The 22,123-nt window shown below is 64.1% G+C and overlaps 3 protein-coding genes across 3 annotated transcripts; all 3 read right to left on the reverse strand.

Moving 5' to 3' along the window:
• Nucleotides 1-3,266: 3,266 nt before the first annotated feature.
• Nucleotides 3,267-9,126, reverse strand: RTL9 (retrotransposon Gag like 9). Its single transcript, XM_030965518.1, has 2 exons — nucleotides 7,222-9,126; nucleotides 3,267-7,188 (listed from the first exon to the last, which is right to left on the reverse strand). The coding sequence occupies exons 1-2, from the start codon at nucleotides 8,967-8,969 to the stop codon at nucleotides 5,172-5,174; spliced, it is 3,765 nt and encodes a 1,254-aa protein (XP_030821378.1). The 5' UTR covers nucleotides 8,970-9,126; the 3' UTR covers nucleotides 3,267-5,171.
• A 7-nt stretch (nucleotides 9,127-9,133) lies between these two features.
• Nucleotides 9,134-13,775, reverse strand: RFX5 (regulatory factor X5; the record flags this gene model as incomplete). Its single annotated transcript, XM_030965099.1, is given in 11 exon segments — nucleotides 9,134-9,258; nucleotides 9,261-9,405; nucleotides 9,489-9,577; nucleotides 10,010-10,211; nucleotides 10,709-10,790; nucleotides 11,029-11,145; nucleotides 11,365-11,502; nucleotides 12,227-12,309; nucleotides 12,409-12,442; nucleotides 12,793-12,927; nucleotides 13,599-13,775. Coding segments are annotated over 10 exon segments (1,134 nt in total), but the record flags the coding sequence as incomplete, so codon positions are not given.
• A 2,503-nt stretch (nucleotides 13,776-16,278) lies between these two features.
• Nucleotides 16,279-21,388, reverse strand: LOC115913173 (methanethiol oxidase-like). The gene is made up of 12 exons (XM_030965100.1): nucleotides 21,301-21,388; nucleotides 20,826-20,879; nucleotides 20,451-20,563; nucleotides 19,853-20,041; nucleotides 19,601-19,721; nucleotides 19,172-19,354; nucleotides 18,596-18,777; nucleotides 18,340-18,418; nucleotides 17,940-18,061; nucleotides 17,756-17,848; nucleotides 16,880-16,998; nucleotides 16,279-16,441 (listed from the first exon to the last, which is right to left on the reverse strand). The coding sequence occupies exons 1-12, from the start codon at nucleotides 21,302-21,304 to the stop codon at nucleotides 16,279-16,281; spliced, it is 1,422 nt and encodes a 473-aa protein (XP_030820960.1). The 5' UTR covers nucleotides 21,305-21,388.
• Between the last annotated feature and the right edge of the window lie 735 nt (nucleotides 21,389-22,123).

Below are 22,123 nucleotides of genomic sequence, written 5' to 3' on the forward strand. Positions count from 1 at the left end.
GATGGATTTTAGGGTTAAAAATGGGGAAAAATTGGGATTTTAGGGTTAAAAATGGGGGAAAAATTGGGATTTTTAGGGTTAAAAATGGGGAAAAATTGGGATTTTTAGGGTTAAAAATGGGGGAAAAATTGGGATTTTTAGGGTTAAAAATGGGGAAAAATTGGGATTTTTAGGGTTAAAATGGGGAAAAATTGGGATTTTTAGGGTTAAAAATGGGGAAAAATTGGGATTTTTAGGGTTAAAAATGGGGAAAAATTGGGATTTTTAGGGTTAAAATGGGGGAAAAATTGGGATTTTTAGGGTTAAAAATGGGGCAAAAATTGGGATTTTTAGGGTTAAAATGGGGAAAAATTGGGATTTTTAGGGTTAAAAATGGGACAAAAATTGGGATTTTTAGGGTTAAAAATGGGGAAAAATTGGGATTTTTAGGGTTAAAAATGGGGGAAAAATTGGGATTTTTAGGGTTAAAATGGATGGGGACAAAATTGGGATTTTTAGGGTTAAAATGGGGGAAAAAATTGGGATTTTTAGGGTTAAAATGGGGAAAAATTGGGATTTTGGTAGGGTAAAATGGGACAAAATTGGGATTTTTAGGGTTAAAATGGGGAAAAATGGGATTTTTAGGGTTAAAAATGGGGAAAAATTGGGATTTTTAGGGTTAAAAATGGGAAAATTGGGATTTTTAGGGTTAAAAATGGGGAAAAAATTGGGATTTTTAGGGTTAAAATGGGGAAAAAATTGGGATTTTTAGGGTTAAAAATTGGGATTTTTAGGGTTAAAAATGGGGGAAAATTGGGATTTTTGGGTTAAAATGGGGAAAAAATTGGGATTTTTAGGGTTAAAAATGGGGAAAAATTGGGATTTTTAGGGTAAAAATGGTTTTTAAAAATGGGGAAAAAGTGGGATTTTTAGGGTTAAAAATGGGGGAAAAATTGGGATTTTTAGGGTTAAAATGGGGAAAAAATGGGTTTTTAGGGTTAAAATGGGGAAAAATTGGGATTTTTAGGGTTAAAAATGGGGAAAAAATTGGGATTTTTAGGGTTAAAAATGGGGAAAAATTGGGATTTTTAGGGTTAAAAAGGGGAAAAATTGGGATTTTTAGGGTTAAAAATGGGGAAAAATTGGGATTTTTAGGGTTAAAAATGGGGAAAAATTGGGATTTTTAGGGTTAAAATGGGTAAAATGGGGAAAAATTGGGATTTTTAGGGTTAAAATGGGACAAAATTGGGATTTTTAGGGTTAAAATTGGGATTGTTTTAGGGTTAAAAATGGGGAAAAATTGGGATTTTTAGGGTTAAAATGGGGAAAAAATTGGGATTTTTAGGGTTAAAAAATGGGGGAAAAATTGGGATTTTTAGGGTTAAAAATGGGGAAAAATTGGGATTTTTAGGGTTAAAAATGGGGAAAAATTGGGATTTTTAGGGTTAAAAATGGGGGTTAAAAATGGAAAAATTGGGATTTTTAGGGTTAAAATGGGGAAAAATTGTTTTTAGGGTTAAAATTTGGGATTTTTAGGGTTAAAAATGGGACAAAAATTGGGATTTTTAGGGTTAAAAATGGGGAAAAAATTGGGATTTTTAGGGTTAAAAATGGGAAAAAATTGGGATTTTAGGGTTAAAATGGGGAAAAATTGGGATTTTTAGGGTTAAAATTTGGGGAAAAATTGGGATTTTTAGGGTTAAAATGGGGAAAAAATTGGGATTTTGTTAAAAGGGTTAAAAATTGGGAGGGTTAAAATTGGGATTTTTAGGGTTAAAAATGGGGGAAAATTGGGATTTTTAGGGTTAAAATGGGGAAAAATTGGGATTTTTAGGGTTAAAAATGGGGAAAAATTGGGATTTTTAGGGTTAAAAATGGGGGAAAAATTGGGATTTTTAGGGTTAAAATGGGGAAAAATTGGGATTTTTAGGGTTAAAAATGGGGAAAAATTGGGATTTTTAGGGTTAAAATGGGGGCAGGTCGGCAAATCCCCGTGAGGAAAAGCGGCTGGGAAAGGCTCTGGAAGGGGAACTGCGCCACTTCCCCCGCGGGGAGCGGGGCTCCGGCAGCGATGCCCTGCAAAAGGGACTGGAAAAGGCTTCGGGAGAGGTACCTGGAGCGATCCCGTCCCGCGAGGCTCCGCTCGGCGAGCCCGGCCCTGCGGCCGGCGCGGGCGGCTCATCCCGGGCACCGGCGGCTGCTGCGGGGAGAGGCGGAAAACAGCCGGGGATCAGCGCCGAGCCTCGGCCGGGAAAGGCCAAACCCTGCCCCGCTCCTGCGCCACGGAGCCGGCCGAGCAGCAGCAGGAGGAGGAGGAGGAGGCGAGGCCGGACGCGGCCGCGGAACCGCCGGGGGGACCGCGCTGAGGGGGCGGAGGAGGCCGCGGCGGGGGCGGCGAGGGCCGGGCTCACCTCGGCGGAGCGGGGAGGAGCGGGGCGGCGGGGAGAGGCGCGGAGGGGCCGGGAGGGGCCGGTGGAGAGGCCGGAGCGGGGCCGGGCAGCGGGGCCGGCCGGAGAGGAGCGGGGCCGGCGGAGCGGGGCCGGTGCAGCCTCGCCAGGCCCGGCCCGGCGCCGCCTCACGGGGCCGAGGGGCCACAGCGCCCCCTGGCGGGCCGGAGGCGCGGGAAAGGGGCGGGGTCTGTCGCCGGGGGCGTGGTTTGTGTATTTATATCAGCGTGGGGGCGTGGTTTGAACACGAATATGGACGGCGGGCGGGGCATAGAGGCGTGGCTTACAGCGCCGGGGGCGTGGTCTATACGTCAGATGCGGAAGGGAGCGCGGTTTATGTACAAATATGGTTAAAGAGGCGTGGTCTCGTGGTGTTTGGGGGCGTGGTCTCGGCACGGAACCAGCCCACGGCGCCCCGCGGCTTCCGCGTTAACCAAAATCGGCGATTTCGGGGCAAAATCGCCTCGGATGTCCCTGTCACCGCACGGGGGATGGGACGGGTTGTCCCCCCCCTTGTCCGTGTCCTCTTCCACTGCGGCGCGTCCCCTCCCGGCTCCCAGTGTCCCCTTCTCAGTGCCAGTGTCCCCCTCCCCGGTCCTCTCCCCGCTCCCAGTGTCCCCTCCCGGCTCCCAGTGTCCCCTCCCCGCTCTCCGTGTCCCCTCCCCGCTCCCCGTGTCCCCTCCCCGCTCCCAGTGTCCCCTCCCGGCTCCCCGTGTCCCCTCCCAGTGCCCGTGTCCCCTCCCAGTGCCCGTGTCCCCTCCCGGCTCCCAGTGTCCCCTCCCCAGTGTCCATGTCCCTTCCCGGTGCCCGGGCTCACAGACACACAGCCGCACGGCAGTGATTGGTTTTTACTGGTTTTTACTGGTTTTTACTGGTGTGACGCAGGGGACCCCATCCCTGTGCCCGCCCTCGTGTGTCCCTGCGTGTCCCCGAGGGGGGACCCGGCCCGGCTGTGACCCCGCTGTGCCAGGGCTGCCGGTGCCACTCTGGTGCCCGTCCTGCCATCCCTGATGACACTGACACGGACAGGAGGGACGGGCCTGTCCCCAGGGGTGGCACTGCTCCTGGATGGGCAGTCTCTGACAGGGATGGTGGCACTGCCACCGACCGGTGTGTCCATGCTGGGGGGACTGGCAGTGACGTGCCTGCTGTCCCCAAGGGTGGCACTGCCCCTGGACGGGCACTCCCTGACAGGGATGGTGGCACTGCCACCCACTGACCCAGCCCCAACAGGGAGGGTGCCACCGTCCCTGGATGGGCACTCCTTGGCGGGGACGGTGGCACTGTCCCTGCCCGGCCCGTCCCCACCAGGGACGGTGGCGCTGTCCCCAGACGGGCTCTCACTCACAGGGACGGTGGCACCGTCCCCGGACGGGCACTCCCTGACAGGGACGGTGGCAGTGCCACAGGCCAGCGTGTCCCCGAGGGGCAGGATGGCATGGCCGGGCACCCTGGACTCCACGATGGTGGCGGTGACCCTGGGGATGGAGTCCCCAACGAGGACGGTGGCGCTGACAAAGACGGGCGTGTCCACGATGGTGGCAGTGCCCCGGGCCAGGCTGGCCCTGACGGGGACGGTGACACTGCCCAGGATCCTCCTGTCCACCACGGTGCCACTCAGGGTCACCAGCGCGTCCACGATGGCGGCGGTGCCCCGCGAGGGGCAGTCCCTGACGGGGAGGGTGGCACTGCCGCCCCCCGCGCTGTCCCCAGCGGTGCCACGGGCCCAGAAGGGGCTGTCACCCACAGGGACGGTGGCACTGCCGGTGACAGGCGTGTCCACGATGGTGGCAGTGCCCCTGGATAGGCTGTCCCTGACGGGGACAGTGGCACTGCCAGGGACCAGCCTGTCCCCAGGAGTGCCACTGTCCCTGGAGGGACAGTCCCTGCCAGGAGGGGTGCCACTGTCAGTGGCCAGCCTGTCCCCAACGGTGCCACTGTCAGTGACCAGCCTGTCCCCAGCAGGGAAAGTGGCAGTACCAGTGACCAGCCTGTCCCCAGCAGGGACAGTGGCAGTGCCCCTGGATGGGCTGTCCCTGTCCTCGATGGGGACAGTGGCACTGCCAGAGACTGGCATGTCCCTGACTGTGCCACTGCCCCCAGCTGGGCTGTCCCTGGCAGGGACAGTGGCCCTGCTCCTGCCCGGCCTGTCCCCAGGGTCAGGGGCGCTGGGGGACCTGTCCCTCATGGGGACAGTGGCACTGTCCCTCATGGGCATGGTGGCACTGTCCCTCATGGCGACGGTGGCACTGTCCCTCACGGGCATGGTGGCACTGTCCCTCATGGGGACGGTGGCACTGTCCCTCACGGGCATGGTGGCACTGTCCCTCATGGGGACGGTGGCACTGTCCCTCACGGGCATGGTGGCACTGTCCCTGACCAGCCTGAGCCCGCTGCCGCTGGCCCTGGGGGACCTGTCCCTGATGGGGACACTGCCCCTGCCCGGCCTGTCCCCAGCGGTGGCACTGCCCCTGCCTGGCCTGTCCCCACTGCCACTGTCTCTGGGTGACCTGTCCCTGACAGGGACAGTGGCACTGCCCCTGCCCAGCCTGTCCCCGCTGCCACTGTCTCTGGGTGACCTGTCCCTGACAGGGATGGTGGCACTGCCCCTGCCTGGCCTGTCCCCAGCGGTGGCACTGCTCCTCACTGGCCTGTCCCCAACAGCAGTGGCCCTTGGTGACCTGTCCCTGATAGGGATGGTGGCACTGCCAGACACTGGCCTGTCCCCAGTGGTGGCACTGCTCCTCACTGGCCTGTCCCCAGTGGTGGCACTGCCCCTGCCCAGCCTGTCCCCAACAGCAGTGGCCCTTGGTGAGCTGTCCCTGACAGGGATGGTGGCACTGCCAGACACTGGCTTGTCCCTGACAGGGACGGTGGCACTGCCCTTGACTGATCTGTCCCCAGCGGTGGCACTGCCCCTGGATGTGCTGTCCCCAGCGGTGGCACTGCCCTTGCCTGCACTGTCCCTGATGGGGACAGCAGCACTGCCCCTGCCCAGCCTGTCCCCAGGGGTGGCACTGCCCCTGGCTGCGCTGTCCCTGACAGGGATGATGGCCCTGCCACTAACTGGCCTGTCCCCAGTGTCACTGGTCCTGGATGAGCTGTCCTTAACAGGGATGGTGGCACTGCCCCTGCCCGGCCTGTCCCCGTGGTGCCACTGGCTCTAGCTGACCTGTCCTTGACAGGGACGGTGGCACTGCCACTGTCTGAGCTGTCCCTGATGGGGACAGTGGCACTGCCCCTGCCCAGCCTGTCCCTGATGGTGCCACTGCCCCTGCCTGGCCTGTCCTCGTCAGGGACACTGCCACTGCCCCTGCCCGGCCTGTCCCCACTGGTGCCACTGCCGGGGACTGGCCTGTCCCCACTGGTGGCACTGTCTCTGGGTGACCTGTCCCTGACAGGGACACTGCCACTGCCCCTGCCTGGCCTGTCCCTGACAGGCATGGTGGCACTGCCCCTGCCTGGCCTGTCCCCACCGGTGGCACTGCCCCTGCCTGGCCTGTCCCCGCTGCCATTGTCTCTGGGTGACCTGTCCCTGGTGGGGACAGTGGCACTGGCCCTGCTCAGCCTGTCCCCAGGGGTGGCACTGCTCCTGGAGGAGCTGTCCCTGACAGGGATGGTGGCACTGCCACTCACCGGTTTGTCCCCAGTGCCACTGCCCCTGGGTGAGCTGTCCCTCCTAGGGACAGTGGCACTGCCACGGACTGGCTTGTCCCTGACAGGGATGGTGGCACTGCCACTGGCTGACCTGTCCCCAGTGGTGGCACTGCTCCTCACTGGCCTGTCCCCTGTGGTGGCACTGCCCCTGGATGAGCTGTCCCTGACAGGGACAGTGGCACTGCCACCAGCTGGGCTGTCCCTGACAGGGACAGTGGCACTCCTGGTGACCGGCCTGTCCCCTGCGGTGGCACTGGCCCTGGGTGAGCTGTCCCCCGTGGTGGCACTGCCCCTGGCCCGATTGTCCTTGACTGGTGTGGTGCCACTGCCACCAGCTGGGCTGTCCCTGACAGGGACAGTGGCACTCCTGGTGACCGGCCTGTCCCCAGTGCCACTATCTCTGGGTGACCTGTCCCTGATGGGGACAGTGGCACTGCCCCTGCCTGGCCTGTCCCCAGGGGTGGCACTGCCCCTGGGTGAGCTGTCCTTGACAGGGGCAGTGCCACTGCCACCAGACAGGCTGTCCCCAGGGGTGGCACTGCCCCTGACTGGCCTGTCCTGAGTGGTGGCACTGCCCCTGGACAGACCTTCCTTGACAGGGACGGTGGCACTGCCACCAGCTGTGGGGACAGTGGCACTTCTAGTAGCCGGCCTGTCCGCAGTGGCACTGGCCCTGGAGATGCTGTCCTGCCTGGGGACAGTGGCACTGCCCCTGGGGGAGCTGTCCCTCCTAGGGACGGTGGCACTGCCAGTGACAGGCTTGTCCCTGACAGGGACCGTGGCACCACTGACTGGCCTGTCCCCAGTGGTGGCACTGCCCCTGCATGGACTGGCCTTGACAGGGACAGTGGCACTGCCACCAGCTGGGCTGTCCCTGCTGAGAATGGTGGCACTCCTGGTGACCGGCCTGTCCCCAGTGCCACTGGACGGGCTGTCCCTGATAGGGACGGTGGCACTGCTGGTGACAGGCCTGTCCCCAGTGGTGGCACTGCCAGTGACTGGCCTGTCCCCAGTGTCACTGACCCTTGCTGGGCTGTCCTCAGCAGGGACGGTGGCACTGCTGGTGACAGGCATGTCCTCTGTGGTGGCACTGCCAGTGACAGGCCTGTCCCCAGTGGTGGCACTGCCAGTGACAGGCCTGTCCCCAGTGTCACTGCCCTTGGGTGAGCTGTCCTTGACAGGGCTGGTGGCACTGCCAGGGACTGGCTTGTCGCTGACAGGGACAGTGGCACTGTCACCACCAGGAGAGCCACCACTGGGGGAGCTGGCACTGTCACTGACCGAGCTGTCCCCAAGGGGGACACTGGCACTGCCACTGACCGAGCTGTCACTAAGGGGGACAGTGGCACTGCCACCACCACTAGAGCCACCATCAGGGATGCTGCCACTGACTGGGCTGTCACTAAGGGGGACAGTGGCAGTGCCACTGACTGAGCTGTCCCCGAGGGGAGTGGTGGCACTGCCACTGATGGAGCTGTCCCCAGGGGAGACGCTGGCACTGCCACTGATCAGGCTGTCACTAAGGGGGACAGTGGCACTGACCAAGCTGTCCCCAAGGGGGACAGTGGCACTGACCAAGCTGTCACCAAGGGGGACAGTGGCACTGCCCCCAACCAGGCTGTCCCCATTGGGGACAGTGGCACTGCCATTGACCGAGCTGTCATTAACGGGGACAGTGGCACTGCCATTGACTGCACTGTCACTAAGGGAGACAGTGGCACTGCCATCGTCCCCAGCGGGGACAGTGGCACTGCCATTGACCAAGCTGTCCCCACTGGGGATAGTGGCACTGCCATTGACTGCACTGTCACTAAGAGGGATGGTGGCACTACCATTGTCCCCAGCGGGGACAGTGGCACTGACACTGACCAGGCTGTCCCCAAGGGGAACAGTGTCAGTGCCATTGATCGAGCTGTCCCCAAGGGGGACAGTGGCACTGCCATTGACTGCACTGTCACTAAGGGAGACAGTGGCACTGCCATTGAGCGGGCTGTCACTGAGTAGGACGCTGGCACTGACTGAGCTGTCACTAAGGGGGATGGTGGCATTGCCATTGACTGAGCTGTCCCCAAGGGGGACATCGTCCCCAGCGGGGACAGTGGCACTGACACTGACCGAGCTGTCCCCAGTGGGCACAGTGGCACTGCCATTGACTGAGCTGTCCCCATTGGGCACAGTGGCACTGCCACTGACCAAGCTGTCCCCAAGGGGGACAGTGGCACTGCCATTGACTGCGCTGTCACCAAGGGGGACAGTGGCACTGCCACTGACTGAGCTGTCACTAATGGGCACAGTGGCACTGCCACTGACCGAGCTGTCCCCATTGGGCACAGTGGCACTGCCACTGACTGAGCTGTCACTAACGGGGACAGTGGCACTGACACTGACTGAGCTGTCACTAACGGGGACAGGGGCACTGACACTGACTGAGCTGTCACTAACGGGCACAGTGGCACTGCCGCTGCCCAGGCTGTCCCCAGTGGGGACAGTGGCACTGCCATTGACTGAGCTGTCACTAACGGGCATAGTGGCACTGCCACTGACTGAGCTGTCACTAACGGGGACAGTGGCACTGCCGCTGCCCAGGCTGTCCCCAGTGGGGACAGTGGCACTGCCATTGACTGAGCTGTCACTAACGGGCACAGTGGCACTGCCACTGACTGAGCTGTCACTAACGGGGACAGTGGCACTGCCGCTGCCCAGGCTGTCCCCACCAGTCACTGTGTCACTGTCCACCTCCATGCTGTCCCCACCATCCTCAGCAGCACCGCCAGCCTCCCCTCTGTCCCCACCGGGCACGGTGGCACTGCCACCCCCGGGTGACGCCCCCGGGGGCGAGTCCCCTCCCTCCTCCCCCCGGGCCACCTCTGCGTCCTCGGGTGACATCGCGCTGTCCCCCGGCCGCTTGCGGGGCCTCCCGCGCCGCCTCTTGTGCGCGGCGCCGTCCCCCGCTGTCCCGTCCGGGCGCTTGGCGGCCCTGCCGCGCTGCTGTCCCTCGCTGTCGCTCCGCCGCCGCCGGGGCTCTCGGCCGCGGGCACCCCCACCCCGGGCAGCAGCACGTTGAGCACGGGGATGGCGGCGCGCGCCACGGGCAGCGGCAGCGCCACCCTCACGGTGCCCCCGGGCCGCGGCACCAGCACGGGCGGCGCGGGGCCCGCGCCGGGCACGGGCGGGCGCTGCGGGCCGGGATGCGGGGCAGCAGCAGCGGCAGCCGCGCCACCAGCGCGCTCACCTGCGGGCTGCTGCCCGCCCGCGCCTCCGCCGCCTTCTTCTTGTCCGGCCGCGGCTGCGCGGGGACCTTGGGGACAGCGTCCTTCTTGGCCTGCGGAGGGAGGAGGTGGCACCGGGCTGGGGGCGCCGCCGGTGCCCGCCCGGCGAGGGGGCCCGGGGCTCCTGGGGTCTCACCTGCTCCTGGCTGCTCTCCGCGGGGTCCGGGCCGTTCTTCTTGGGGGCTGAGGGCGGCCGGGGGTCCTGGGGGGGCTTGTCCGTGTTTTCTGTGGGAGGAGGGGACGTGAGCGGGGTGGCACTGGGGAAGGTGGCCCTGGGGAGGGGACACGGGCACTGAGAAGGGGACACTGGGAGCGGGGAGGGGACATGGCGCAGCGGAAGAGGACACTGACAAGCGGGGGACAGCCCGTCCCACCCCTCCCCCCGTGCGGTGACAGGGACATCCGAGGCGATTTTGCCCCGAAATCGCCGATTTTGGTTAACGCGGAAGCCGCGGGGCGCCGTGGGCTGGTTCCGTGCCGAGACCACGCCCCCAGACATCGCGAGACCACGCCCTTTTAACCATATATGTACATAGCCCCCGAGGCCACGCCCATCCTCAATGCCCATTCAGGTCCAAGCCAGGACCCCCCCGCGCTCAAACCACGCCCCCAGGGGGGTGACAGTGTCCCCACGGGTGACAATGTCCCCAGGCTGACCTGAGAGCACCATGGCCATGAGCAGGTCGGCGTGGGCCGAGCGGGGGCTGATGATGTGCTGCTGCAGCAGGAACTGCGCCACCTCCACGATGTTGTTGAAGGAGCGCCGCAGGATCTTCTCGGCCCAGTCACACGTCAGGGCACACGCGGCCTCCGTCACCTCGGCGCTGTAGGAGTGAGCCAGCTCGGCCAGCTCTGCCTGCTGGGGACAGCGACAGCAACATCAGACAGGGACACGGTCACTGTCACCTTGCTGCTGTGGGACTGTGCCAGCTCAGCCAGCTCTGCCTGCTGGGGACAGCACGGGGACATCACTGAGGGGACAGGGACAGGGACGGGGACATCACTGAGGGGACAGCAGGGTGGGGACACCAACACCTCACTGCTGCTGTAGGGCTCTGCCTGCTGGGGACAGGGACGGGGACAGCAGACAGGGACAGTGTGTGAGACCAGGGACAGGAGGACAGCAGGGAGGGGACAGCAGGAGGGTCACGGAGCAGGGCAGGACATAGGGATGAGCCCACGGAGCAGGAGGGGACACCGGGATGGGGACGGGATGGGATTCATGGAGCAGAGCAGGACCTGCATCCCATTATCCCACTATCCCATTATCCCACTATCCCACTATCCCATTATCCCATTATCCCATTATCCCACTATCCCACTATCCCATTATCCCACTATCCCACCCAAACTCACCGTCTCGGTCACTTTGAGGTCCAGGCTGGGCAGGGGAGGAAGGCTGACCACGGTCTTCCTCCGGATCCCCCCGTAGCAGTACGTTGGGAAGAGTCAAGGATTTTTCCCAAGCCCAAAAAACCAGGAACCAACCCCTGAAGAACCCTCAGGAATGGGAAAAACTGGGGAAAACTGGGGAAAACTGGGGAAAACTGGGGAAAACTGGGGAAACCAGGAAAGGGAAAAAATCGGGGAAAAAAAGGGAAAAAACCAAGAAAGAAAAAGGAAGAAAACGGGAAATAGAGCAGCTGGCACAGGGATTCCAGGCCAAGGAAGGATATTTGGACTGGCCACGGCCCCCCAGGCGCCGCGCTTTGATGTTTGGGAAGATCTCGCGGATGATCTTGCCGGAGTTGGCCGTGCTCAGCGGGCGGCAGCCCAGGTTGTCACAGTAACGCCTGCGGGGACAGAGGGGTGACACGGATCAGGGACAGGGCAGGGAACGGCACCAGGGCCTGGGGACACGGGGACACAGCGCGCCGGGACACGGGGACATGGGACACCAGGACAGGGGCGTCCCCAGGGAGGTGGGGACACGGGGACATGGGACACCAGGACAGGGGGGTCCTTGGGACACGGTGACACGGTGACACGGTGACGTGGGACACCGGGCTCACTTGTAGGCGTCGTAGACGTCCTGCTTGGGCAGGCAGGTGTCCGTGTGCTCCTCCAGGTGGTTGCGGATCCAGCTGCAGGCGTGCATGTGCTCGGCCGTGCCCAGCGTGCTCAGCTCCAGCGAGGAGGAGCTGCTGCTGCTGCTCCAGGGGCACACGGGCAGGGAGGGGAGCCCGTCAGCACCTCTGTGCCAGCACCTCCGGGCGATGGACCCGCCCTGGGGCATCCCTGTGCCAGCTCTGGGTATGGACCTGCCCTGGAGCATCCCTGTGCCTGCCCTGGGGCATCCCTGTGCCAGCCCTGGGGCATCCCTGTGCCAGCTCTAGAGCATCCCTGTGCCTGCCCTGGGGCATCCCTGTGCCAGCTCTAGGTGATGGACCTGCCCTGGAGCATCCCTGTGCCAGCCCTAGAGCATCCCTGTGCCTGCCCTGGGGCATCCCTGTGCCCGCCCCGGGCACTGGACCTGCCCTGGAGCATCTCTGTGCCAGCACCTCCGGGCGATGGACCCGCCCTGGGGCATCCCTGTGCCAGCTCTGGGTATGGACCTGCCCTGGAGCATCCCTGTGCCAGCCCTGGGGCATCCCTGTGCCAGCCCTGGGGCATCACTGTGCCTGCCCTGGGTATGGACCTGCCCTGGGGCATCCCTGTGCCAGCTCCAGACCCATCCCATCTTGTCCTGTCCTACCTCCATCCCATCCCACCCTACCCTATAGATCCCATCCTATGGACCCCACCCCACAGATCAGATCCCATCCCATCCCACCCCACAGACCCCACCCCATGGATCCCACCCCACAGACCCCACCCCACAGACCCCACCCCACAGATCCCACCCCACAGACGCCACCCCCGGGTCCCCCTGACCTCTTCTCGCCCAGGCTGGGCCCCGAGGGCAGCTGCAGGTACAGGTAGAGTTTGTCACTGTCCGAGAACTTCTGCACGTCCTGCTGCACTCCGGGGACAGGGGGAGGAGGAGATGGGCATGGATGCTGTGGGGCGAGCCCCAGGAATGGCCCTGCCCTGCCCTGCATCCCCAGAACACTCACCAGGATGGAGTCCACCTTGCTCTGCACGGATTTGCTGCGAGGAACAGAGGCCACGAGTCAGGGACGATCCCAAAAACGCCGGGATCCCAATTCCAGCTCTGCCCAGGGCTCCCCAGGTGCCCCCAGGCCCTGAGCTGGACCCAGGATGGATCCAGGAATCCTGCATGGACCCAGGATGGATCTGGGATGGATCCAGGATGGACCCCAGGGCTCAGGGATCCAGGATGGATCCAAGATGGAATTCCCAATCCCCTACCCGTGAGCCCCCTTGGGGTGCCCTGGGGTGATTCCCACATTCTGGGGTGCCCAATTCCCAATCCCCCACCCGTGAGCCCCCTTGGGGTGCCCTGGGGTGATTCCCACATTCTGGGGTGCTGCCCTTACGAGATGTTGCCCCGGAGCTCCTGGAGCAGCGTGCTGGACTCGGTGGCACCGCCCCGGGCACTGCCAGCTGACACAGGGCCCCTCCTGGTGGCCCTGGTGCCCAGCTCCTCGTCAGCCATGGCAGCGCTGTGCGTCCTGCTGGGAGCAGGGAAACGGGAATTTGGGGTAAAAACGGCAATAAATCCCATTCTGGGCTCTAATGGGAATCGTGGGCACGGACAGGAGCCACGGAAATGGGACAGGGACACCTGCAGTGACCCCGGCAGGGCTGGGGACAGCAGGACAAGGGGGACACGGGGACAGGGGGACACCAGGACAGGGGGACAGAGGAACACCAAGGACAGGGGGACAGCAGGACAAGGGGGACACCAGGACAGGGGGACAGGGGGACAGGGGGACACCAGGACAGGGGACACCGGGACAGGGGGACAGAGGAACACCAAGGACATGGGGACACCAGGACAGGGGGACACCAGGACAGGGGGACACCAGGAAGAGACCCACAGCGCCGCCAGGAAGAGACGCCCAGGGACACGAGGCCATGAGGCCACCGGAAGCGACCCCTGGGGCCGCCACCGCCCTCCGCGCCCTCCCCGCGGCACCGGCCCGGTACCGGCGGCCCCGGCCCGGCGCGACCCCCGCGCTCCGGACCGGGCCGGTATCGGGGGCCGGGACCCCGCTGCGGGGCCCGAGCCCGGGGGTGTCCCGGGGAGTTCCGGGGTGTTCCCGGGTGTACCCAGGGGTGTCCCCGCGGTGTCCCCGGGGATGTCCCCAGGCCTGTCCCCCCCCCCCAGCCCCGCACCCACCTGGTCCCGTCCGGCTCGGGGGGCCCCGGGAGGGGGAGGGGAGGGGTCCCGCCACGTGCCCCGCGCCCCCCGCGCGAACCGAAAGTGGACGCGCCCCTCGCTCGCCGCGCGCGCGGCCCCTTCTTTTTTCTGATTGGCTGCGGCGCCGCTGGTCTGCCCGGATACGGCAGCGCTCGCGGCTGTGATTGGCTGAGTGCGCCCCCCCCCTCAGCTGGGGGTGAGCGCCCGGATGTGGCGAGGCGGGAGGGGCTGAAATCTGCCTGGCAACAGCGATCTGATTGGTCGGGGCGGGCGGCGCGAGGGGAGACGGGTGTGCGGCGAGTGTGCAAACGGGTCACGTGGGGTGGTCACGTGTGCGGGGGTTGTGCAACGGGTGTGTGTCACGTGCGCGTGTCACGTGTGAGTGTGCAAGGGGGCGCGCGGGGAGGTCACGTGGGGGGGTTGTGCAACGGGTGTGTCACGTGCGTGTGTCACGTGTGCAAGGAGTGTGCACGGCGCGTGCAAGGAGCGCTCCGGAGCAGGAAAAGGAAAAGGAAAAGAAAAGGAAAAGGAAAAGGAAAAGGAAAAGGAAAAGGAAAAGGAAAAGGAAAAGGAAAAGGAAAAGGAATTTCTTTGGATTGATTTCATCCCGCGGGTCACGTGCATCCCGCAATTCCCAAAGTCCGGAATTCCCCAATTTCCAAATCCGGAATTCCTGAATTCCCAAATCCTCCAATTCCCAACTCCAGAATTCCCAAATTCCCGACTCTTGGAATTCCCGAATTCCCAGATCCCAGAATTCCCGAATTCCCAACTCCTGGAATTGCTAAATTCCCGACTCCAGAATTCCCAAATTTCCGACTCTTGGAATTCCCGAATTCCCAAATTCCTGAGTCCCGGAATTCCCGAATTCCCAATTCCCAGAATTCCTGAATTCCCAAAATCCCAAATCCCCGAATTCCCGGGTTTCCCGGGGGATCACAGCCAGGCGCCGGGGGTGCAGTCCCCGGAATTCCCAAACTCCTGAGGGGAAAAAAGCCGGGAATCGGATTTAAAAATCCCCAATTTTAATCAATTTTTAATATAAATTCCCGCTGCCGTTGGGAATTCCAGGGGAAAGGCTTTGGAACAGCTGGAAAAATCGGGGGAAAGGGATTTGGATGTTCAAATTCCACGGAGGAATTCCAGCCGCTCCCTGAGGGGAAGGATTTTTTTCCCCCGTGGATTTTCCCGGGATTTGATCCCAGAATTTTCTCTTGGCTATTCCTGTTCTTTTTTTTTTTTTTTCGGATTTCTGGGCTTTGCTTTGGGGTCCTTATTCTCAAAAAATGCCCCTTTTCACCCAAAAATTCCAGTTTCTGGGAATAGCCGGTTGAAAATTTGCCAGGAAAAAATAAAGAAAAAAAACCCCAAAACCAAAACAACCGAAGGGTCCTTTTTCTATCAGGTTTGGGAAAAAAAAAAAAAAAAAAAGATAAAACCGAAAAAAATATAAAAAGGAGGATCCAAAAATCCCAAAATTCCCGGGGCGTGGGAGACGTGCAGGGAAGAGGATCTGGAGCTTCCCGACTTTTCCAGGGATGCTCGGGAATGGGGGAGGGAAAACCCCACATTGCTGAGGAAATTGGGGGAAGGGAAATCCCGCATTCCCAGGGATTTTTGGGGCAAGGGAAATCCCGCATTCCCGGGGATTTTTGGGGGAAGGGAAATCCCGCATTCCCAGGGATTTTTGGGGCAAGGGAAATCCCGCATTCCCGGGGATTTTTGGGGGAAGGTCGGAGATTTTTATCGGGAAGGGGAGAACTGGACAAGTGGGGTTTTAATTGCAGGGGGTGAGGCTGAGTCAGAGCCGGCCCCGGCTTCGGAACTTTGCCGAGTTTGGGATGGTGGGGTTGTGGGGTTTTGGGGTTGTGGGGTTTTTTGGGATTTTGGGAGCGATGGGATCTCAAAGCTCATCTCGTCCCACGCCCTTGGGCGAATCCCGCTGGCCCAGGCGGCTCCAAGAGCTGCCCGGGCTGGGCTGGGGCAATTCCAGGGATGGGGAATCCATGGAAAAACCGGGGCCGGGGGAGGATCCATCCCAAATATCCACCTGTATCCCGTTTTGTTTATATCCACCTGGATCCCACTTTATTTCTGGGCCAAACCTTCTCCAGAATCCCCCAGGGATAAAACAGGGGGAAAAAAGAGGGGAAAAAAAGAGGAAAAAACGGGGATAAAATGCCCAGCTGGACGCAAAGCCCGGGAAAAGAGGCAGCGCCGGAATTTCCCCCAGAGCCTTCCCGCAGTCCCGGCTCCGCCCGCGCCCGGCCCGGGGATTGTCCCGGCCCCGACGCCGCCCTCGGCCCCCCCGGGATTTGTTTGTCCCGGGATTTTCCGGGAATGAGCCTCGGGAAGCTGCGGCTGATGCAGAAAACAACTTTATTGATGGCAGGGAAAGCAGGGACGGGGACAGGGATGGCCGGGAATGGCCTGGGGGACCCCGAACCCTGAAATCACCCGGGGCACCCCAAAGCCCCGATCCCCCCAGTCCCATCACCCGGGGCACCCCAAAGCCCCGATCCCCCCAGTCCCATCACCCGGGGCACCCCAAAGCCCCGATCCCCCCAGTCCCATCACCCGGGGCACCCCAAAGCCCCGATTCCCCCCCGGACCCCAATCCCGGCGCTGCCGGGGGGGACAGCGGCGCTGCCGGGGCCGCTCAGGGCAGGGTCACGGATTTGGCATCGCCGCCGGGGAAGCGCATCTCGTGCGCCAGGCACGGCCCGTTGGGCTCCTTGCCGAAATCCACCAGGAAGTTCTTGTTGACGCTCAGGCCGCCCTTGTCCGTGTCCACGTCGAGCTGCAGCATCACCGAGCCCTCCCTGCGCGGGGACAGCGGCGGCTCAGGGCGACAGCGACCCCGGGGCCGCAGCGAGCCCGCCCGGAGCCGCTCCGGACAGCGCCGGGGAGCGCCCGGGCCCGGGGCCAGCGGCACGGGCTGGGATGGGGGCGGCTTGGGGTCCCCAATGCCCGATGGAGGGGACAGGATGGGCGCAGGGACAGCTTTGGGGCCCCAGCTCCCTCAGGACGGGCACAGACCCAGGGCAGGACGCGCTCGGCGCCGTTTCCCCTCCCCAGCTCCCCCAGGCTCGGCTCCGGCTGTGCCCGGCCAGGCCGGAGCCCCTTGGGCTGAGCTCAGCCCGGGCTCTGCCCGATCCCGACCCGGCCGGCAGCGGCTCCGGGGCAGCCCCGGGGGGGTCGCGGCCCCGTCCCCGCGCCCGCCGGGCCCGGGCAGCCTCGGGCAGCCGGGAGGGGCTCACTTGATCAGGCTGGGGTAGAACTGCCGGTCCCAGGTGCTGTAGAAGGAGTTGGTCACGTAGAGCCGCTTCCCGTCCAGGCTCAGCTGCAGCGTGGCGGGGCCGCCGTACACGCGCTTGCACTGGGACACACGGACCGGGGTTACTGGGGCTACTGGGGGCGCTGGGACACACGGGCCGGGGGTACTGGGGGTACTGGGGTTACTGGGGGCACTGGGACACACGGACTGGGGTTACTGGGGGCACTGGGACACACGGACCGGGGGTACTGGGGTTACTGGGGTTACTGGGGGCACTGGGACACACGGACTGGGGTACTGGGGGCTGACACACGGGGGGGGTACTGGGGGCGGGTACTGGGGCGCTGGGACACACGGACTGGGGTTACTGGGGGGCACTGGGGGGTACTGGGACACACGGACCGGGGTTACTGGGGGTACTGGGGGCACTGGGACACACGGACTGGGGGTACTGGGACACACGGACTGGGGGTACTGGGGTTACTGGGGCCACTAGGACACACGGACTGGGGTTACTGGGGGCGATGGGGGCGCTGGGACACACGGACTGGGGTTACTGGGGGCACTGGGGGAACTGGGGCTGGATTCCAGCAGGGGCAGTGAGAGCAGGCTCAGGCTCACCCGCGCTCAGGTGAGCCACACACTCACAAACACACCCGCGCTCAGGTGAACACACACACTCACAAACACACCCACGCTCAGGTGAGCACACACTCACAAACACACCCACGCTCAGGTGAGCGCACACACTCACAAACACACCCGCGCTCAGGTGAACACACTCCCACTCCCACGCTCACGCTCACGCCCGGCCACGCCCCCCAGCCCCGCCCAGGTGCTCCGGCCCCGCCCCGCTCACCTTGACCACCAGCGGCTCGGGCTGGCACTTGAGCTCCTCGTCCCTGCACACGGTCACGGGGCCCCCTCGCAGGATGCTGCCCCCCACGAACACCTGCAAGGGCCGCGCTGGCACACGAGCGTTCCCCGGCCCGGACCCCCGGCCCCCGGCCCCGCTCGGCCCCCGGCCCGGCCCTGCCCCTCACCTGCCCCACCAGCCGGGGCTTGCAGCTCCGGGACAGCTCGTACTGCCGGATGTCCCCGTGCAGCCAATTGCACACGTACAGGAACCGGTCGTCCTGGCTGATGACGAGGTCGGCGATGAAGGCTGCGGGCACACCGGGGCTCAGGGGCACGGCCAGCACCGGGGAGGCCCCACGGACCTGGGGTGAGCTGGGCTTTGGGACAGGGACCAGGACTTTGGGCTCGCTCGGGATCGGGGTCAGTCCCGATTCGGGGTCAGTCCTGATTTGGGGTCAGTCAGGACTCGGGGTCACCCAGCGGGATTCGGGGTCCCCCAGCCGGCTCAGGGGTCACCCCGCAGGCCGTGCCCGGCTGCAGAGCTCGCCCAGGGAACAGGAATGCCACCCCCGAGGGCACACGCACCCGGCATCTTGGGCATGATCCAGCCCGACACGTCCTTGGCCGGGATGCAGATCACCTCCTCCACGGCCCAGTTCTCTCTCTGCACAGGGACACCGAGCCCGGCTCAGCCCGCGCTGCCCCGGCCCCAGCCGAGCCGAGCCGAGCCGAGCACGACGGGCTCAGCCCCGGACCCGCCTGGCCCCGCTCCTCCTCCTCCTCCTCCTCCTCCTCCTCCTCCTCCTCCTCCCGGCCCCGCTCCCCGCCGGCCCGCACTCGCCTCGCAGGATTTGTAGAAGCGGAAAATGGCCCCGCTCAGGGCACAGGCCACGTAGCCCTCGGCGGCCTCGGGGTTGTGCAGGAAGCGCACGGTCAGCGGCAGAGAATCCTCGCCCAGGTCGAAGCACTGCGTGAGGCTGCGGCACGACAGGTTCCACACGTTCAGGCGGCGGCCGAAGACCCCTGCGGGACACGGGGGAGAGGCTGGGGGCGGCCGGGGAGAGACCCCCGAGGGGCTCCTGGGGGGCATCGGCACGGCAAGGGCGGGAGCTGGGGAGGGGGAACTGGGAACTGCAGGAGCTGGGGAGGGAGAACTGGGAACTGCAGGAGCTGGGGAGGGAGAACTGGGAACTGCAGGATTGGAGGAGAACTCAGAGAAATGCAGGATTTGGGGAGAACACAAAATGAGGGAAATGAGGGATCTGGGGGCAGCAGGACCCTGCCCACCCGGGTTCCACCCTGCCCATCCTCAGCCCGAGCCCGGCCGAGGCTCCGGGCACACATCGGCCTCTCGGGGGCACCGAGCCCTGCCAGCCCCGGCTCAGCCCTGCCGGCGCTGCCGCCCGCGCGTCCCCACCTTTCTTGAGGTCATCGGGGTTGAAGCCACGCCCGGCCACTCTGGGCACCACCCCGGCCGAGCTGACCAGGACGTTGTGCCGGGCCTGGTACCAGAAGTCGTAGCCGGTCGGGGGAGCCTCACACTCGTTCTCCCAGTTGCCCTTCAGCTCGAAGGTCTCTCCGTCCAGCACCACGAAGCCACCTGGGACACACGAGGGACGGGCGGGGACAAATCCAGGCTGCCGCGTTTCCAGCGGGACCCCCGGAGTGGGAGTTCGGGCAGGGACATGGGAATTCGGGAAGGGAAAGGGGAATTCCAACAGAGACATGAGAATTCGGGAAGGGGAGTGGGAATTGCGGAATGGAAATTCGGGCGAGGAAAGGGGAATTCGGGAAGGGACATAACAATTCGGGCAGGGACATGGGAATTCGGGCAGGGAAAATTCACCTTTGCCGTGGCCAGCGGCGTCGCCCATGTTGGCGACCAGGACGTCTCCGTTGGGCAGGGGGTGGGTGGTAGCCAGGTAGCCCTTGTTGCACTTCCAGAACACATCCACGGGCTCGATCATCTGCGCGAATCGGCGCCACTTTCAGCCTCCGCCTGCTCGGCGCCTTTCCCGGCATCACAGAATCCATCCCCGCTCCCTCCCTCCCTCCGCCCGTCCCTCGCTGCCGGTGCCCCCGGCTCCCCCGGCCGTACCTTGCAGATCCGCGGCGCCCGGCACTGGGAGCCCACATCCACCACGTAGATGCGGGAGGAGATGAGGCAGGGCAGCACCAGCTTGGTCCTTTTGGCCGCGGCGCCGCCGTCGAAGCAGCCGCAGGCGGGGCCCCAGCCCGCGCAGTGCAGCTCGTCCTTGAGGTTGGGCATGGGCAGCCGGTGGATCACCTGGGCACGGCCAAGGCAGCTCAGGCCGGGCCGAGCCGGGACAGCCCGGGGGAGCGGCCCCGGGGTGTGGGGAGCCCCGGAGCGGGGCTGGGGGCGGCCCCGGGGTGTGGGGAGCCCCGGAGCGGGGCTGGGGGCGGCCCCGGGGTGTGGGGGCCGGGGGGTGGGGGCGGCCCCGGGTGTGGGAGCGGAGAGGGGTGGGGGCGGCCCCGGGTGTGGAGCCCCAGGGGGGGCGGCCCCGGGGTGTGGGGAGCCCCGGAGAGGGGCTGGGGGCGGCCGGGAGCAGAGCGGACAAAGGTTTAAAGGTTTTCCTCGGTTCCCCGGCACCGAGAGCTGCCCGGGCGGCCCCGGAGGGCTCGGGGGCCGCGGCCCCGGCTCGGTGCCGCCCCGGGAGCCCGGCACGGGCCCGTACCTGGCCGTAGTGGCAGGAGCGCGGGTTGAGGTCCACGGTGGCCAGGAAATCGGGCTGCTCGATGCCGGTGCACCTGTAGGTGCAGGTCACGTAGGCGACCTCCTCCCGCGGGGCTGGGGACACAGAAGCGGCTCGAACCACGCCGAGAGACCCGAACGGGACCGGGAGAGCCCCGGGCGGCTCTCCGGAATGACCGCCCTGATTTCGGGGCGCTGCCGTTCCCTGCAGCTGCCCCCGGGCCGCTCCCGACCCGGGAACGAGCAGCAGCGACCTCCGGCAGCTCTGGCCGAGGGGCTCGGCACAGCCACCCAGCTCGGGGGACCCCAAGGAGCCCAAATCCCCCCGGCCCAGCCCCGCCGCACGGGCACCACTCGCCTTTCAGCACGTCGGGGCACGACGGGTACTCGTAGCACTGAGCTCTGCATCTGTCTGGGGAGCAGAGGGGACAACACCGTGAGCCCGGCCCGGGCCCGCACCGAGCCCGCTCCGGAGGGTCCCTCCCGGCCCAGAGACCCCCGGCACCACCCCGGGGCCACCGCGGCCCCTCCCGGGCACCCGTGCGAGCGCTCGGAGCGGCGCTGCCACCTCCCGGCTCCGGCAGAGGGACCCTGGGGACAGCGCGGGGACCCCTCCCCACTTCCCACAGGGACAGAGCCCGGACGGGACGGGGACAGAGCTGCCACCCGGAGCCAGGACACGGTGGCAGCTCCAGCACGGACAATCCCTCTGGATCCCGGCTCGCCAAGGGCCCCGCAGCAGCTCCGGGAGCAGCGGCCCCGCGGGCAGAGCTCGGGCCCGGCTCCCTCCTCGTGCCCGGGGCACAGAGGCACCTGCCGCGGGGGTCCCTTACCCATGGCTGCAGCTCTGGGGGTCGCGGCGCTGGCGGCGCAGGAAGGAGCCGGAGCTGAGGGGCAGCTGCTGCTGTCTCGGGGCTGGAGCGGCTGTGCCGTGCCCTGGCTGCTCCCGGGGGCCTTTTATCCCCGCCGAAGGCTGGGGGGAGCGCGGCCAAGCCCAGGGAGGGGCTGCCCAGCGCTTGGGAGGGGCCAGCCCGGCGCTGCGGCTTCTTTCCTCCTCCCCGCCGCCAATCTGGGCCCAAATCTGCTGCTCCCTGCAGCTCCCGAAGCCTCAAACCCCGGGGCCGGCCCCGGCTGAGCCCGGCTCGCCCCGCACGGAACGGCTGCTCCGCACCCGCAGCGCCCCCGGCCCGGCCCCGCCGCCCCCAAACTGCTCCTGCTCCTGACACGGGGACCCGGGCCCGACCCCGGCGTCAGCCCGGGGCTCCCGGGGGTCCCCGCTGGCCCAGCAGGGCCCCCCAGCGGGCTCTGCCAGGGACGGGAGTTTGGGAGCTCGGGGACGCCGGGATGGGCTCGGGGACACCGGGATGGGCTCCGGGAGCTGCTCAGGGCATCCCAGGGGACGGGGACAGACCCAGGGGACACCGGGAGCTCCGCCTGGATCAAGGGGCATCCCGGGGAATTTGGGATCTGCCCGGAGGGATTTGGGATCTGATCCCCGGAATGGGGCCAGGACAAGAGGGAACGGCCTCGAGCTGTGCCAGGGGATGCTCAGGGCTGGAAATCCGGGAAATTCTTCCTGGAAAAGGGAAAAGGCCTTGGAAGGGGCTGCCGGGGGGGTTTGGAGTGGCCACCCCTGGAGAATTCCTGGACGTTTGT

Source organism: Camarhynchus parvulus, chromosome 25 (assembly GCF_901933205.1).
Source record: "Camarhynchus parvulus chromosome 25, STF_HiC, whole genome shotgun sequence".
Taxonomy (NCBI): Eukaryota; Metazoa; Chordata; class Aves; order Passeriformes; family Thraupidae; genus Camarhynchus; species Camarhynchus parvulus.

Coding starts and splice junctions, on each gene's coding strand:
- RTL9 (XM_030965518.1), bottom strand. CDS start 8,969: ATGTCACCCGAGGACGCAGAGGTGGCCCGGGGGGAGGAGGGAGGGGAC. Junction 7,189..7,221: donor GGCAGTGACACTGGGGACAG/GCCTGTCACTGG, acceptor CACTGGGGACAG/GCCTGTCACTGGCAGTGCCA.
- LOC115913173 (XM_030965100.1), bottom strand. Junction 18,778..19,171: donor CCCCGATGACCTCAAGAAAG/GTGGGGACGCGC, acceptor CGTGTCCCGCAG/GGGTCTTCGGCCGCCGCCTG. Junction 16,442..16,879: donor TTCTACCCCAGCCTGATCAA/GTGAGCCCCTCC, acceptor GTCCCCGCGCAG/GGAGGGCTCGGTGATGCTGC.